The 13,013-nt window shown below is 30.4% G+C and overlaps 1 protein-coding gene across 1 annotated transcript in view; it reads right to left on the bottom strand.

Annotated features, from left to right (window-relative positions):
- Positions 1–13,013, bottom strand: part of LOC107437625 (serine/arginine repetitive matrix protein 2) — a 65,361-nt gene that overhangs the window by 17,157 nt on the left and 35,191 nt on the right. Inside the window, exons 4-7 of the mRNA XM_016049705.4 lie at positions 12,637–12,828; positions 10,840–11,053; positions 8,128–8,260; positions 1,325–1,519 (exon numbers count right to left, since the gene is read on the bottom strand). Coding sequence (XP_015905191.2) covers positions 1,325–1,519; positions 8,128–8,260; positions 10,840–11,053; positions 12,637–12,828 — 734 coding nt within the window. The remainder of the gene's footprint in view (positions 1–1,324; positions 1,520–8,127; positions 8,261–10,839; positions 11,054–12,636; positions 12,829–13,013) is intronic.

Here is a 13,013-nt window from a genome sequence, read left to right as displayed (position 1 = left end):
AATGCGTGAATTATTTTGAGATGGATTGTCATGGTTATGCTAACCATTGTTTTAGGTGGTTGCACCTGAACAAGTAATTCTTAAGTTCAAAAACTTATTTTGAAAATGACAAACTTAAAACAACTTAAGGATATTAAAATATAATAAATTTAAAAAACAGAAAAAATTTTAAGTAAAATATTAAAGAAAGTTCTAAACTAGAGACTTATATAAAATAAACAATTATATGATGATATGACTAAAATATAAAATAAAAAATTATATGATTTTTTGACCACGACACTTAAAAATTGCTATAAAAATATAAATTAAAATTTTGAAGGAAGAAAATGTAGGCTGTATTCTTCGAATCCCAAAATTATTACGAAAAATAGACGGTATTCTTTTTCTCCATTCCTCTTCTCTTTGCACGAAAAACTTTTAAAGTATCAGAGAACCCCGGATAGCCTGGTCGGTAGGGCGCTGGGCCCATATCCAAGAGATCGTGGGTTCGATCCTCGCCGGCCGAAGACTCCCCGTGTAGTAAATGGTGACTGATGCACGTTAAATCTGTCGAGTCTGAAAGTCCTCCATGTTCCCACAACAAATCAATACCTCTGGGGGTACTGATCCAGGAGTTTCCTTGTCTTCTGGATTGGTTCAAAATTACAAGGCTACGGAGTTGAACGTAAGTAGTCGTAAACCCATGAAATTGGGTCGGCTGTTCAACGACGGTTATAAAATAAAATAAAAAGTATCACAGCGAGTCGTGGTGTCTCAGAGTATAGAGCTCTCGCCTCCCAATGATGTAACCCGGGTTGGAATCCCAGCGATGGCTGGTCGATACGAAATCTGCATCCGGCTTGTACCGACCACAGTGCTGACGTAATCCTCAGTGGTAGACGGATCAGGGGTTAGAGTCCCCTTGCTGCCAGGCTAACCGTGGAAGGTTTTCATGGTTTTCCTTTCCATTTAACGCAATTGTGGGTCAGTTCCCCACGAAGACACATTTCGTCTAATACTTGAAGCAGGAATTTGCTTGTACTGAGGATTGGGTTCAAAATTACAAGGCTACGGAGTTGAACATTGGTAGTCGTAAACTCAATAGGGTCGGCTGTTCAACGAGGGTTATAAAATGAAATAAAGTATCGGAGGATGAGGTGAGGTTCGAATCCCTGCTGTGGCTGGTTGATACGAATTTTGTTTCCGCCTCCCGCCGAACACAGTGTTTTTATTTTTTATTTTTATTATTTAAACGACTTAAAACTCCTCATGCACAACAAAGTATAGCATGAGGGTTACAGTTGTAAGTAGAAAACAAAAGGAGAAAAATTTACAAATTTACATTAAAAACAAAATTCCGCAAGGCCGCAAGACTTTCAATACTTTTGACCAGTTCTGATAAGACAGGTGGCCAACAAATTGAAAGACGTCTCAAATCAGTCTTTAAATTCATTCGGGCACTCGCATAGAGACTACAGTGAAGAAGAATATGTTCAGCATCTTCATCAGCATCACCGCAAGCACAAATTCCACTGGTCTGCAGATGGAAACGAAATAAATATCTCTTAAAATTTTCATGGTTTGTTAAAATTTGGGTCAATTTAAAATCAGTTGCAAAGAATAGGGCCTCATTTTTAAGAACACAGTGTTGACTTAAAAAAAGAGTTTTTCTTTAGAAATAAAAAAGGGCAAGGTGCTTTATCACAGAAAAGGGCACTTTGCTTTTAAATTATCCTCTTATACTATTTTAAATGTGTATTTCGAAAAAAAATTCTCACTCATTATCACAATATGAGAATAATTTGCAGTTTACAAAAAATAATCAAAGTCACTCTGAAAGACAATCACTGTGCACAATTTTTTTTCGAAAAAAGTGAAGAAAAAAAAAATTCATTGCTAAACAATTTAAAAGCTTTTTTCTACATTTTAAATTGAAAACTATAAAAAAATAAGCACTTAAAGGGTGCCTTTTTTTTTGAAAAAAAAAGAGCTATTTAGTTAAAAAGTATTTAAAAATTTAAAATCACTTAAAAAATTTATTAATATATATATTGACATTTATTAACATGATAACCCCGGAAAAAAGAGAATCTTTCAGAAATGTAACTAGTTGAGAATAATCGTAACAAAATAAATATTTGTAATAGTAATCAGAATTTGGTCAATAAACATAGATAACTTTAACAGTGTATAATTATTTTTTAAACAGTTAATTACTTTTTTTTTAATAGAATACGAATAAAAAGGAAATGTTAAGGGATGACGGCTTATTTCTACAAAAAAATGCAAATAGGGCCTCATCAAAGGGCAGGCAGCGGGCCGGCCTTCTAAAAACTTTTTGGGAGAAAACTGGTAAAATAGATTTTCCTTGCCCTTAGAAATTTTTGTGGTTTGCCTCTGCATGCTACTCGAATGCGGGTAAGTTCCAGCAAAAAGTCCTTCACTAAGGTAAGTTTGCTCCAATGCTTGATTTATGGGTTCTCTTGTCTTCTGGGTTGAGTTCAAAAATACAAAGCTACGAAGTTGAACATTGATAAGCGTAAACTTAGAATCGGATCGTCTGCTCAACGCCAGTTTTAAAAAATGAAATAAAATGTATCAGTGAGAGCTGTGGCTAGCTCAGGGGATAGAGTTCGAATCCCAACGGTGGTTTGTTGATACGAATTCTGTTCCTGGATCGCACCGACCACAGTGCTGCTGCAAAACATCCTCAGTGATAGACGGATCATGAGTTGGAACCCTCTTGCAGTCCGGTTAACTGTAGGAATTTTTTTCGTTTTCTATTCGTCATGTAATGCATATGTGGGTTAATTCCATCAAGAAGACCTCTGGGTTGGACTCAAAATTACGGAATAGAACACTGATAGTCGTAAACTCAGAATTAGTTCCGCGCCTTTTATGAAATAAAATGAAATATATGGGTGCGTTTGCTTCATTAAATCATATTGTTTTGTACGATTCAAGGTAATAGAAATAGTCATCAGTATAAGAATTTTTTAATATTTTATTTTTATTTTATTCGTAAGGTGCGATAATTTCTAGTCACTCAGAAATTTCATTTTGCTTTTTTTCCCTGAAGAATTTAATTCTACATGTATTCTTAATTCAAAAGCTTCTTCCATTAAATTCTGCAAAATTTGAAAAAAAAATTTCAGATGAACGCTGTGCAGCTGCATTGATTTTGATGAAAATAAACTTTCGAATAAATGTATCAATAGAGACGGATGCACTCATCAAAATATAATATGACACCGAATAAAGAAGTAATAATAACACATAAATGGATAGTTTTGAGTCCTACCCCCCTTCTAAGGGAGCTCGCCTATTTTAGGCAAATATGATACGATATCCAGAGATATTATTTTTCGTTCTTCTTAACAGATATTACGTACAGCACCATTTATTCAGATTGACTAGAAAAGTATTTTGATCTTTTCGGCTGAAAATAAGTTTGAGAGAGTCGCTAAGAATAGGTCTCCCACTACTGATAACCGTGTTTGTTTAATGATAATATTAAAGCGAAGAACACTTACATAATTGCCAACTAAAACGCATTTGGTATAAAATTTTAGTTTCATACATAAAGTGGTTTCTATTTTGGATTTGTAAATATAATTTCAAGTGAAATTGATCATCATTTCTTATAAATAAATGAATCACAAATATAAAAGTATAATAATGGTACGATATCGCATTTAACTTTTTACAATCTAAAAATTATATTTCTGCTTATGACTTTAATTCAGTTTTTAATTGACTACCACTGGGAAAAATCGTAAATATTTTAAGTTGGCAGGTACGCACTTATGTAGAAATTTAAATACTTTTAAAATAAAACTCCTACTATTTGTTTTTCATATAAATGTGTCAAACTCAAAAGAAAATGTTAGTGCTGCCGAAAGCAATAGCGTCAATGCGGAACCGTGAAGCGGTGAGTTCCTGTTGGCGAACCAAATGGTTTCTGCAGGTGGCTAGTAATAAAAAAAAAATAATTTCAGATTTTTTTTTTTTTTTTTTTTTTTTTTTTTTTTTTTTTTTTTTTTTTTTGTTGCTGAGAGACAAATAATTGCCTAAGCAAAAAGCCTTTTCCCCCCTCTAAAATAGCATTTAAAATTGAATATAATTTTTATTTTTATTCAAAACTTGCTTCAATAATGTCCACTAAAAAAAGTTTAAAAACAAAGATGTGTATATGCGTAAAAGAGTGTTAAAATAGATTTAATTTTTTTAGTCTTAAGTTTGCTACACCCCATCTATTTTTTAAAAGTTTTATTTAAAATAAGTCTTAAAAATATAACGTAAATCTTAAATCATTTGAAAATTAACACCTGACTTTTACAGAATTGCAAATTTTTAGAAACAACTTCCAATTAAAGGTTTCGCTACAAAAGGTATAAATGATAGATCTTCCCACATTTCCACGAGAAACTAAGAATCGGCAGAAATATCTAAAGATTTTAAATTATTCTTTCTGCTGAATAAAAATCTATTCAGAATTAATTTCTTTAAAGTTTCGTAGTCTCAAAAAAATATTATTTTTTTATCTCTCCAGAAATCGCTTACTGGGGATCATTATCATTTATACTTTTTCCCATAACTTAAGAAATTTTATTTATTTATTATTTTTTTTATGGAAAAATTACACGTGTTTGACATGAAATTTCTTCTCTTTACGTTATATGTGCATGCACTCATAACGAACGGAGGGCAAAGGATATTCTTTGCCCTATCACCCCTATTCAGATCACGTGATTTGGACACTAAGGTACTCTAGAAGGATATATTTAATCAATTACTTTTAGAAAAAAAATATTTTTAGATTAAATAACATTATCAATGACTGAAACCAAGTATTTTACGTAACCGTAAAACCGTTATCTTCGAGACAAAAATAAACATAAATATAGAACCGGCTTAGACCGGAGCCACCAAGTTGTTGACCAACTCTAAGATCCCGTTCGAACCGCTTTTTTGCAGATAAATCAGGAAGTTAACGGATCTTTCTTCTCAACTTATCACATAAACAAAATATTAAAAAAAAATCATGGAAATCGATACCCTTTTAAACCAATCTGAACCAGTAATGATAGGTTGTTTATAGTGAAACGAGGCTAGGTTGATCGATTTCCAAGAGAACAAAAAACAGGTTTAAAAAGTTGCGAAGGTTTTGACATTTTTCTAGTCAAAGATGCTGACACGTCCTTGAAGATTTCTTAATCAAATAAGTGGAATAATTTTTTCCAGAACAAATCCTTCTATTAGTGATAAAAATTCATGAAGGACTTTTGGAAGTAACGAACTGAGAAATTCGACACTTAAAAAAATAGATCGTATAGGCATCTTTCCCCTCTACCTTATTTGGTTAAGTAGTTATGTAAGGGCATTGAAAGATAAGAATCAAAAAAAAAAAAAAAAAACTTTTAGTTAAAATTTATAAACTTTGGTTATTTTTTGAATTTACGAGTTAGATTTTAATCTAAACATCTGTCTCGTTGCCCCCTTCCTCTCTTAAGAAAGAATGCGAGAGAAATATATCTGATACAGTTGCATTAAAAACACACATAATTACAACTATTAAATAGGAACAATTTATGGATCATATAAAATATGTATGTTTATCTTGTTAAAGGTTTGTCTTTTGGGGGAACTCCGAGTTTAATTCATAATTTAAAATCTAAGGTAATTGAAATAAAAACAAAAGTTTTGGGCTGAAGGACAAGATTATTGGAATAATGGAATTCATTCGCTGAGCAATACGTATAAAAAAAACACTTATATTATTATTGACTTCAAGGATAATAAATTTTTAGGAAATTACAAATTAAAGTACAATAATGAGCTATGTACTAAAAGGCAAAATTAATGGAGAAATATTACTCAACTTGTTAAAGAGAGCGTTAAAAATCGGAAACTATTATTGATGTCAATGATGCTTTAATAATTTTGATAAAAATACTAAATGGCATAAAAATATGCTATGAGCTAAAGAGAAAAATTAATGTAGGAACTGTACTTATTCGTTACGGGTTGCCGTAAAAAGGCGGGGTAAAATCGACACACTATTAGTGACACCAATGCTCAATTTAGGTAATGGCATTATGGCAATAGGTGAAGTTTTGATAGATACCAAATATACTCTTATATAAGTACAACTCATCTTAGAGTTAATTTGGTGCCGAGTACAGCTTCAACAATACTGTAAATTTTTTTATGGATTTATTAAATATGTACAGGAGATACTATCTTGACTGTGACAAATTTTAAATATCACGAGTCGGCTTGAACAACAGCATTATGCCAGTTGATGCTGAATAGTGTTAGCCTTTATTTTGATGGGATGAACTATGATAGATGAACATTATTAGATTAAGCAAAACTGCATTTTGTTTAATCTAATAATGTAAAGCAATTGAGAAGGGTAATAAATAATAATGAATAAATGAAAAACATTGGGATTATTGTAACTTAATTATTTGTGTTGGCATTTGTCTGAAAATTGTGTGCTCGATTTTGTTGTTTAGTACAGATATACTGGTGCGTTTTTTTAAAAACCAGTGCGAAGATTTAGCTGGTAGTAGATAAAGTGTGTAGGTTTATTATTATTTTTTTTTATCGACATATTTTAATAATAGTCTAAGCAGTTTTTTAAATTAGAGCTTTTTTATAGGGCTACTTTTAGGTTGCTATTATTTCGGACTTATTATATAATCTTCGACTAAAATTTTTATTTTTTTTCTTATGTAACTGACTTTCTCTTAAAATTTGATGAAATCACTGAAATATTATATTATTTTTATATATATTATTATATATATTATTATTATATATATTATTTTTAAATAAAGCTTTATGTTTCATGGTTATCAGTTAATATATATCTACGCTTAATATTCTAAAATATCGTTTTCACAAGAAGTTTTTATGAAAAATTATGTTAGAAAAACATTTTAAATAAATTTACAACTGAAACTTGTATTTAAACTTTTATTTGGATGACAACAAAATAAACTAGTTCTTTGTAACAGTGAACTGTATACTGTAAACAAACTTTGCTAATTGGGTAGCACAATCAAATGTTAAAAATTAATTTCATTACGAACTTTTAAATTCAAGTGGGTATTTGCATATTTTAAATCGAAAAAAAATTTTTTTTTTTATTCTTGTTTCATATTTTGCCTAAAATTATGTATATTTCAGGGTATAATTTTGAATTGTTCAAAAGGAAACGATTATTCATTATATTTCTATTATAGAGTTAATGTATTATCGAGTTAATGTATTATAGAGTTTTCTATTATAGAGTTAATCAAGGTCCAAGGATTTAAAAATCGCTTTTGAAATCCTCCAAAACTTTTTTTAATTATAAATCGGAGTGAAGGTTTATCCGGAATTATTCTTAATAGTTTGATTGATTTATACATTTAAAAAAAGAATGAGAGTTTCTTTCAAAAATTTGAGTACATCACATTTTTTTAAAATATGTTGTAAAATTTTTTTTTTATGTTTAAAAGTTGCAAATACCTCCTTCAGTTTGCAAATTTTTCTTCATCTTCCTTTTTCACAAACCATGCTGATTCGATCAAACAAAATTTTGAAGTAAGCAAAATAACTAAGTATTGTTATTTATTATTATTCAATTCTTAAGCAAATTTATCTTCATAAATAAAATTCATTTTATAGAAAATTTAGATTAAAATATTAAGAAAATCAAAAGAAATAAAAGAAATTCACAGGAAATTTTTTAAAAAAAGAGACCGGCAGAAAAAAGAACAGTAAGGAAAAAGAAGAACATTATTTGGCACCAGGTATAAAAATTGTAATTTGAATTTAAATATTTTTTTAAAAATCATTTCCATTTTTAGAAACATTCTAATTTTGAAATTTAAGGCGAACATCGAACTATATACTTACAATCTATTAAGATCTGAATTATATAAATACAAAACAATGATATCTATTATACAACAAAGACATTAAAGAAAAATTGACACACCAACAACAAAATATTCTGAAATTTACAACAAATCTCACAAATCATGAAACCGATAGTCTGTTGCAGTCCAACGTGTGGGAGTTTTTAAATATCACAAAAACAGTACGTTTCTTCTTATGAGAGAAAAAAATAAGGAATCAATGATGTCAGTTACGAATTCTTCTATTTGGGTTTCTTCTTCTCAGTCTTGGATCTTCCTCCACAACTTCTTCCGGTTCTCTTGGTTCTGGTTCTCTTGAGGGTTTCCTCTTTGGGGGTGGACTACGGCTTCCATAGAAGTCCTCACTGTGTAGGAAGAAAACGAAGGAAATGAAATTGAGAAAATCGATAAGCAATGGATAAATTGTTTTTCTTAAGGCTACTGTTTCGTAATTTTAAATATTTTACACTATTTACAAAAATAATTATTTCTATTAGGAAATTAAACTTTGAATCTGATTTAGAAAAGGTATTTGGAAAAGAAAAGATAATTCAAGATTATTAAAAAAATATTCGTATGGTTAAAAAAGGATTAATCAGAAAGACAAGGTGATTCAAAATTTTTTGAAAATTATTCTTATGATTTTTAAAAGAGACTATTCAGAAAAAAATAGATCATTAAAAAATTAGTCTCATGATTTTAAAAAAGGCTATTCAGAAAGAAAAGATTCTTATGATTTATAAAAACTTATTCAAAAAAAAAAAGATAATTCAAAATTTTTAAAAAACATTCTTATTTAAAAATAGGTTAATAAGAAGGAAAAGATTATTCAAATTTTAAAAAAAATTATTGTTATGATTTAAAAAAAGATTATTCAGGAAGAAGAGATTATTCACATTACTAAAAAAGTATTCTTATGATTTAATAAAAGTTATTTAGAAAAAAAAAAAGACAATTCAAAATTATTATTCAGGATTATTCAAAAAGAAAAATTTGGCAGTGCCAAACATAACACATTTTTGTGCTGCATTTTCTTTTTTCTTTGCTTTCAGCAGCAATAGTTTATAGATTCAAAAAATTTAAAAGCAACGTATTTATTATCAAAATAAATGAATAAATAAATAAATACTTTGGAGGTTAAGTTGCCGATAGCAATAAAAAGATATCTGAGATTTTTTGTTTATTAATAATAATATATTTTGATTTTCAGTTCGGTAAAATAATTATCTTTCAATGATGCGTTGAAAAGATTTTTTTTTTTTTTTTTGAATTAACGAAGATGCATTCCTAGTGTCATTCTCAAATCACGATAAATATTTTCTACCATAGTGATGATATGTGAAAACATTTTTAGTTTATTTCGTCCTCACAGTAGATACTTTTTGTGTTTTTTCATTTCTTACTTACGAATCACTACTAATCTTTTTTCATGTGTTCTGAAAGTGCATTCATTTAAAATTCTATCTCTTCTAGTACACATATTTCTTGGGGACATACTTTGATAAACTCTTGTAAGCATTCACCAATTAAATGTAGAATAGAATCTTAGCAATTTAGTAGTTGCACTAAATATGGTATAAGCCTATAAAATTATGATTTTTGTTTAATTTGTATTGGTCAAAGGCAGCTTCACAATTAAAGCATTTTCTTAAATTCTTTCCTCAACCACTTCTTTTTCACCTTTTTCGATCAAAAACTTTCGAACCACTCTCTTAGGGCTCGGGACTTCTCCGTTCTAGCGGTATCATCCGCCAAACGTTTTGCGAAGCGTGGAGATAGCGATTGCGAGTCCTGCTGTTACCCTGGATGCATCTTCGTGCTGTCCTTCTTTGTATTGTGCTACATGTCCTTCTATTTGACAAAAGTTTATAAGCCTTAATTGAACACACAAGCCTGCAAATGAGTATTGTACCAATAAATAAACAAATCTTGGGGCTTTATTTCCTAATTCCACATCTTGAGGATCGAGAATCTAAGGTGTTGGAAAAAGAGGTATGTTTATTCTGTGTCTTGTTTCGTAACTTACGATATCATTTGCTCTAAAAACATATTTTAGCTTAGGCCCCTGAAATATTAAGATTTGATTTTTGTATGTGACAATTCGATCACTTGACCAAAAGTTATTACGGTGTTTCCTTTTCTTTTTCATTTTGAGGACTATACATGAATTTTTTAAAAATAATTTACGATTTCCAAAGGTAATAAATTACATGCTAGCAAATGTCGTTACAAATTTAAAATGAGAGGAAATATCAAATTACTTATTTAATTCTATTTGTAACTGACTAGACGTGGCCGACCAGCCTGTGTAGGGGTCAGGGAGCTGATCTTGCATTAGAAAGGTTCTGAGTTCGAATCCCGGGCATGGATTGGATGTTCTTTCATTCTCTGTACTATAGTTTGTCTAAAATAAGAACTCCCCCAGACATTCATCTGGGCTTGTGGCGGTGACTATGGTAACGAGGTATGATATTTCAAGCAGAGCTGCGGGGTCACTGTTTTGGAGTGGTTACGGCTCTGATCGGCGAGAGAAAATGAATCTCTTTCTTCTGTATCTTGCGTTAGTCCGAGAGTGAAGTCACCCTCCCTAAAATGCGTCATTCTTGTTTCCATAGCACCAGACGGCTTCAGACTTTGTGGTGGGAGGAGCTCTTAGCTTAGACAAACTACATCTGTCCTTACTTTGGGAGCAATGTTGGCCCACCTAATATGGTGCCCCTAAAAGAGTAACCAACAAATCTACCCTTCAGATGCCTGAATAGTTTGATCCGGAGATGACGAATGGTTATTCTCCGGGTGGGCATTGGAAAAAAATACCTGACTAGACGTCTATACGACAAAACATGTAATCGTAAACACAGTTAATTCGTGGCCCTATACTAGGAGCTATTTCATAAACTAAATCACTTTAAGTAAAAATATTTAGAGTTTATGATCCGCTTACCATCCAGGTACATTCTCAGGTCTGGCACAGAACGACGAAACTGGGTCATATACTAGTCCTTCATTGCAAGAGAGCATTCTTGGTCTTCTTAATCCGTCCTCTCCCTTGATGCAAGTGAAATGTAATTGGCAATTATCTGGATGAGGATATCTTGTGAAGACGCCGTCTTGCAAATCGAATTCCGTTCCCTCAGGGCATGTGAAACCTAGCAAATCTGTTGTACAATAAATGAGATCATGGTAACTTTTGAGTACATCTTTTCTAACTTTTTAAAATCTTTTTTTTTCTGTCCCTCTAATTATGAACAAAAATATATTTTGGTATTTTTTTTTGTTGAAAAAACAGTATTATAGTCACTAAAGAAAAAGTCATCGATAAGTTACCGAAAATTTCACGGATGTTTCATGTTACATTTCATAGACGTAAACTGCTATAATGATAAGTGAAATATTTTTTGCTAATTTTGGCCTAAATTGTTTCAAAATGAGAAAAGAACTATGAAAAATATACTTAATAAAAATCTTGTGACAAAAGGTTAAGATAAAAACAATCTGAACTATGTAGCCACAATCTGTGCAACAATGATGATGTAAAAATGCTTTTTCTGCCAAGAAGGTATCCCAAAACGTTTATTTTATTTTGTTTCATTTATTTATTTATTTTCTGTGTAAAATACATTTTTGTGTAAAGATAATACGAGATGCTTATCTTAATTAAATCAAGAAGATGTTTGAATTAATTGGTGATCACAGCTAATATTATTTCGGCGCTATAGTATTATATGAAACACTAATGCGTACGTTGTCACAAAATCGATGAAATTTTTCCACCCTCACAGAATTGACAGAGCTTTAAGTTGGACAGCAGTGAAAGGTTTAAAGCAAACATTTCATAAAAACAAGCAAACGTATATTTTTTTTAAAGTTTGCTTATTAATTAATGAAGGTAACATAGAGCTACTAGATTTTAGCTTTCAAGACACTTTAATACCTAACAAGGAAGAGCGATCCGTAAAAATGCATTTCTAATTGATTCAATCCAATTTTTTTCTTTCAAATCCTTGTGTCCTACCTATATTTTAATCTACTTTATAACAATGTTTTTTTTCTCTCGAATCTCACGTGTTTTCGATTTTTAAATCAAAAGTTATTCAGTCTATTTTTTTTAAAGCATTGTACACATAAACCGTAATGTATAAAACTAGAATGAAATGTCATTAGCTTATAAAGATAGACATAAATACATAATTACTAATAAAGAAGTACAGCGAGCTCGAATCCTGTGCTGGATTACCCGTCTAGGCCAGACTAGGCCATGGCCTGGGACCCCCAATGATTAGAGACCCCTTAAAATGGATTTTTTGAAAATAAATAAAAAAAAATTGAGAAAAGCAAGGATTTTAAAAAAATCAATTTCAAATATATATTAATTAAATACGAATTTTTTTTTACATAATGTTAATCATATTTATTTATTACTTATTTTAGTAATTATTTATTTTTATTTTAAATATGCTTTCTTAAATTAAAAGATATATAAATACTTTCATATTTGAATAAATAAAAAATATACGAGAAAAAATTTTTAATCTAAGGGCCCCAAAAATTTGAATGTCTTAGGATCCCGCATATACGCTTAATCCGGCACTACTCGAATCGCGCACCAATCCAAAAGGATCTGCGAAACAGTTCCAGAGATTCGCGAGCACAGCATTCTGTAGTTATATTTAAAAAAACTAAAATGTAAAATTTTCAGATGTAAAATTATTCAGAAAAAAATTCAGATTTTAATTTTTACCTTCAGTTTTGCAGGATGTTTTCACAAGGTCAGCCCAATCACATGTGGCTCGTTCGTCATTGTAAGTTAATCCTGGTGGGCACTGAACTTCTGTGGCAGTACCATCAACACAGTTCCAGAATTTAGTACAGTCTGTTTCATGAGGAAAAAGTCCATATCTTCGGGGACAGTTTTCCGTCGGGCGTGGTTTCTCTAAAAACAAAAATTTGATAACAAAGAAAATTATGTTTTTCTTTTGAACATTTCAAAAACATTTATAAATTTTCATTTCTTTCGAAATGTTAATTTTAAATCAAGAAAAAAAAATAATTGTAATTATAAGTTTTAAAGTATAGTTACTAATACCTTTAAGAAAACTAATTTCATCTTTCTTTTAA

This window comes from Parasteatoda tepidariorum, chromosome 10 (genome assembly GCF_043381705.1).
Source record: "Parasteatoda tepidariorum isolate YZ-2023 chromosome 10, CAS_Ptep_4.0, whole genome shotgun sequence".
NCBI classification, from domain to species: domain Eukaryota; kingdom Metazoa; phylum Arthropoda; class Arachnida; order Araneae; family Theridiidae; genus Parasteatoda; species Parasteatoda tepidariorum.
This window is presented reverse-complemented; position numbering and strand designations above follow the sequence as displayed.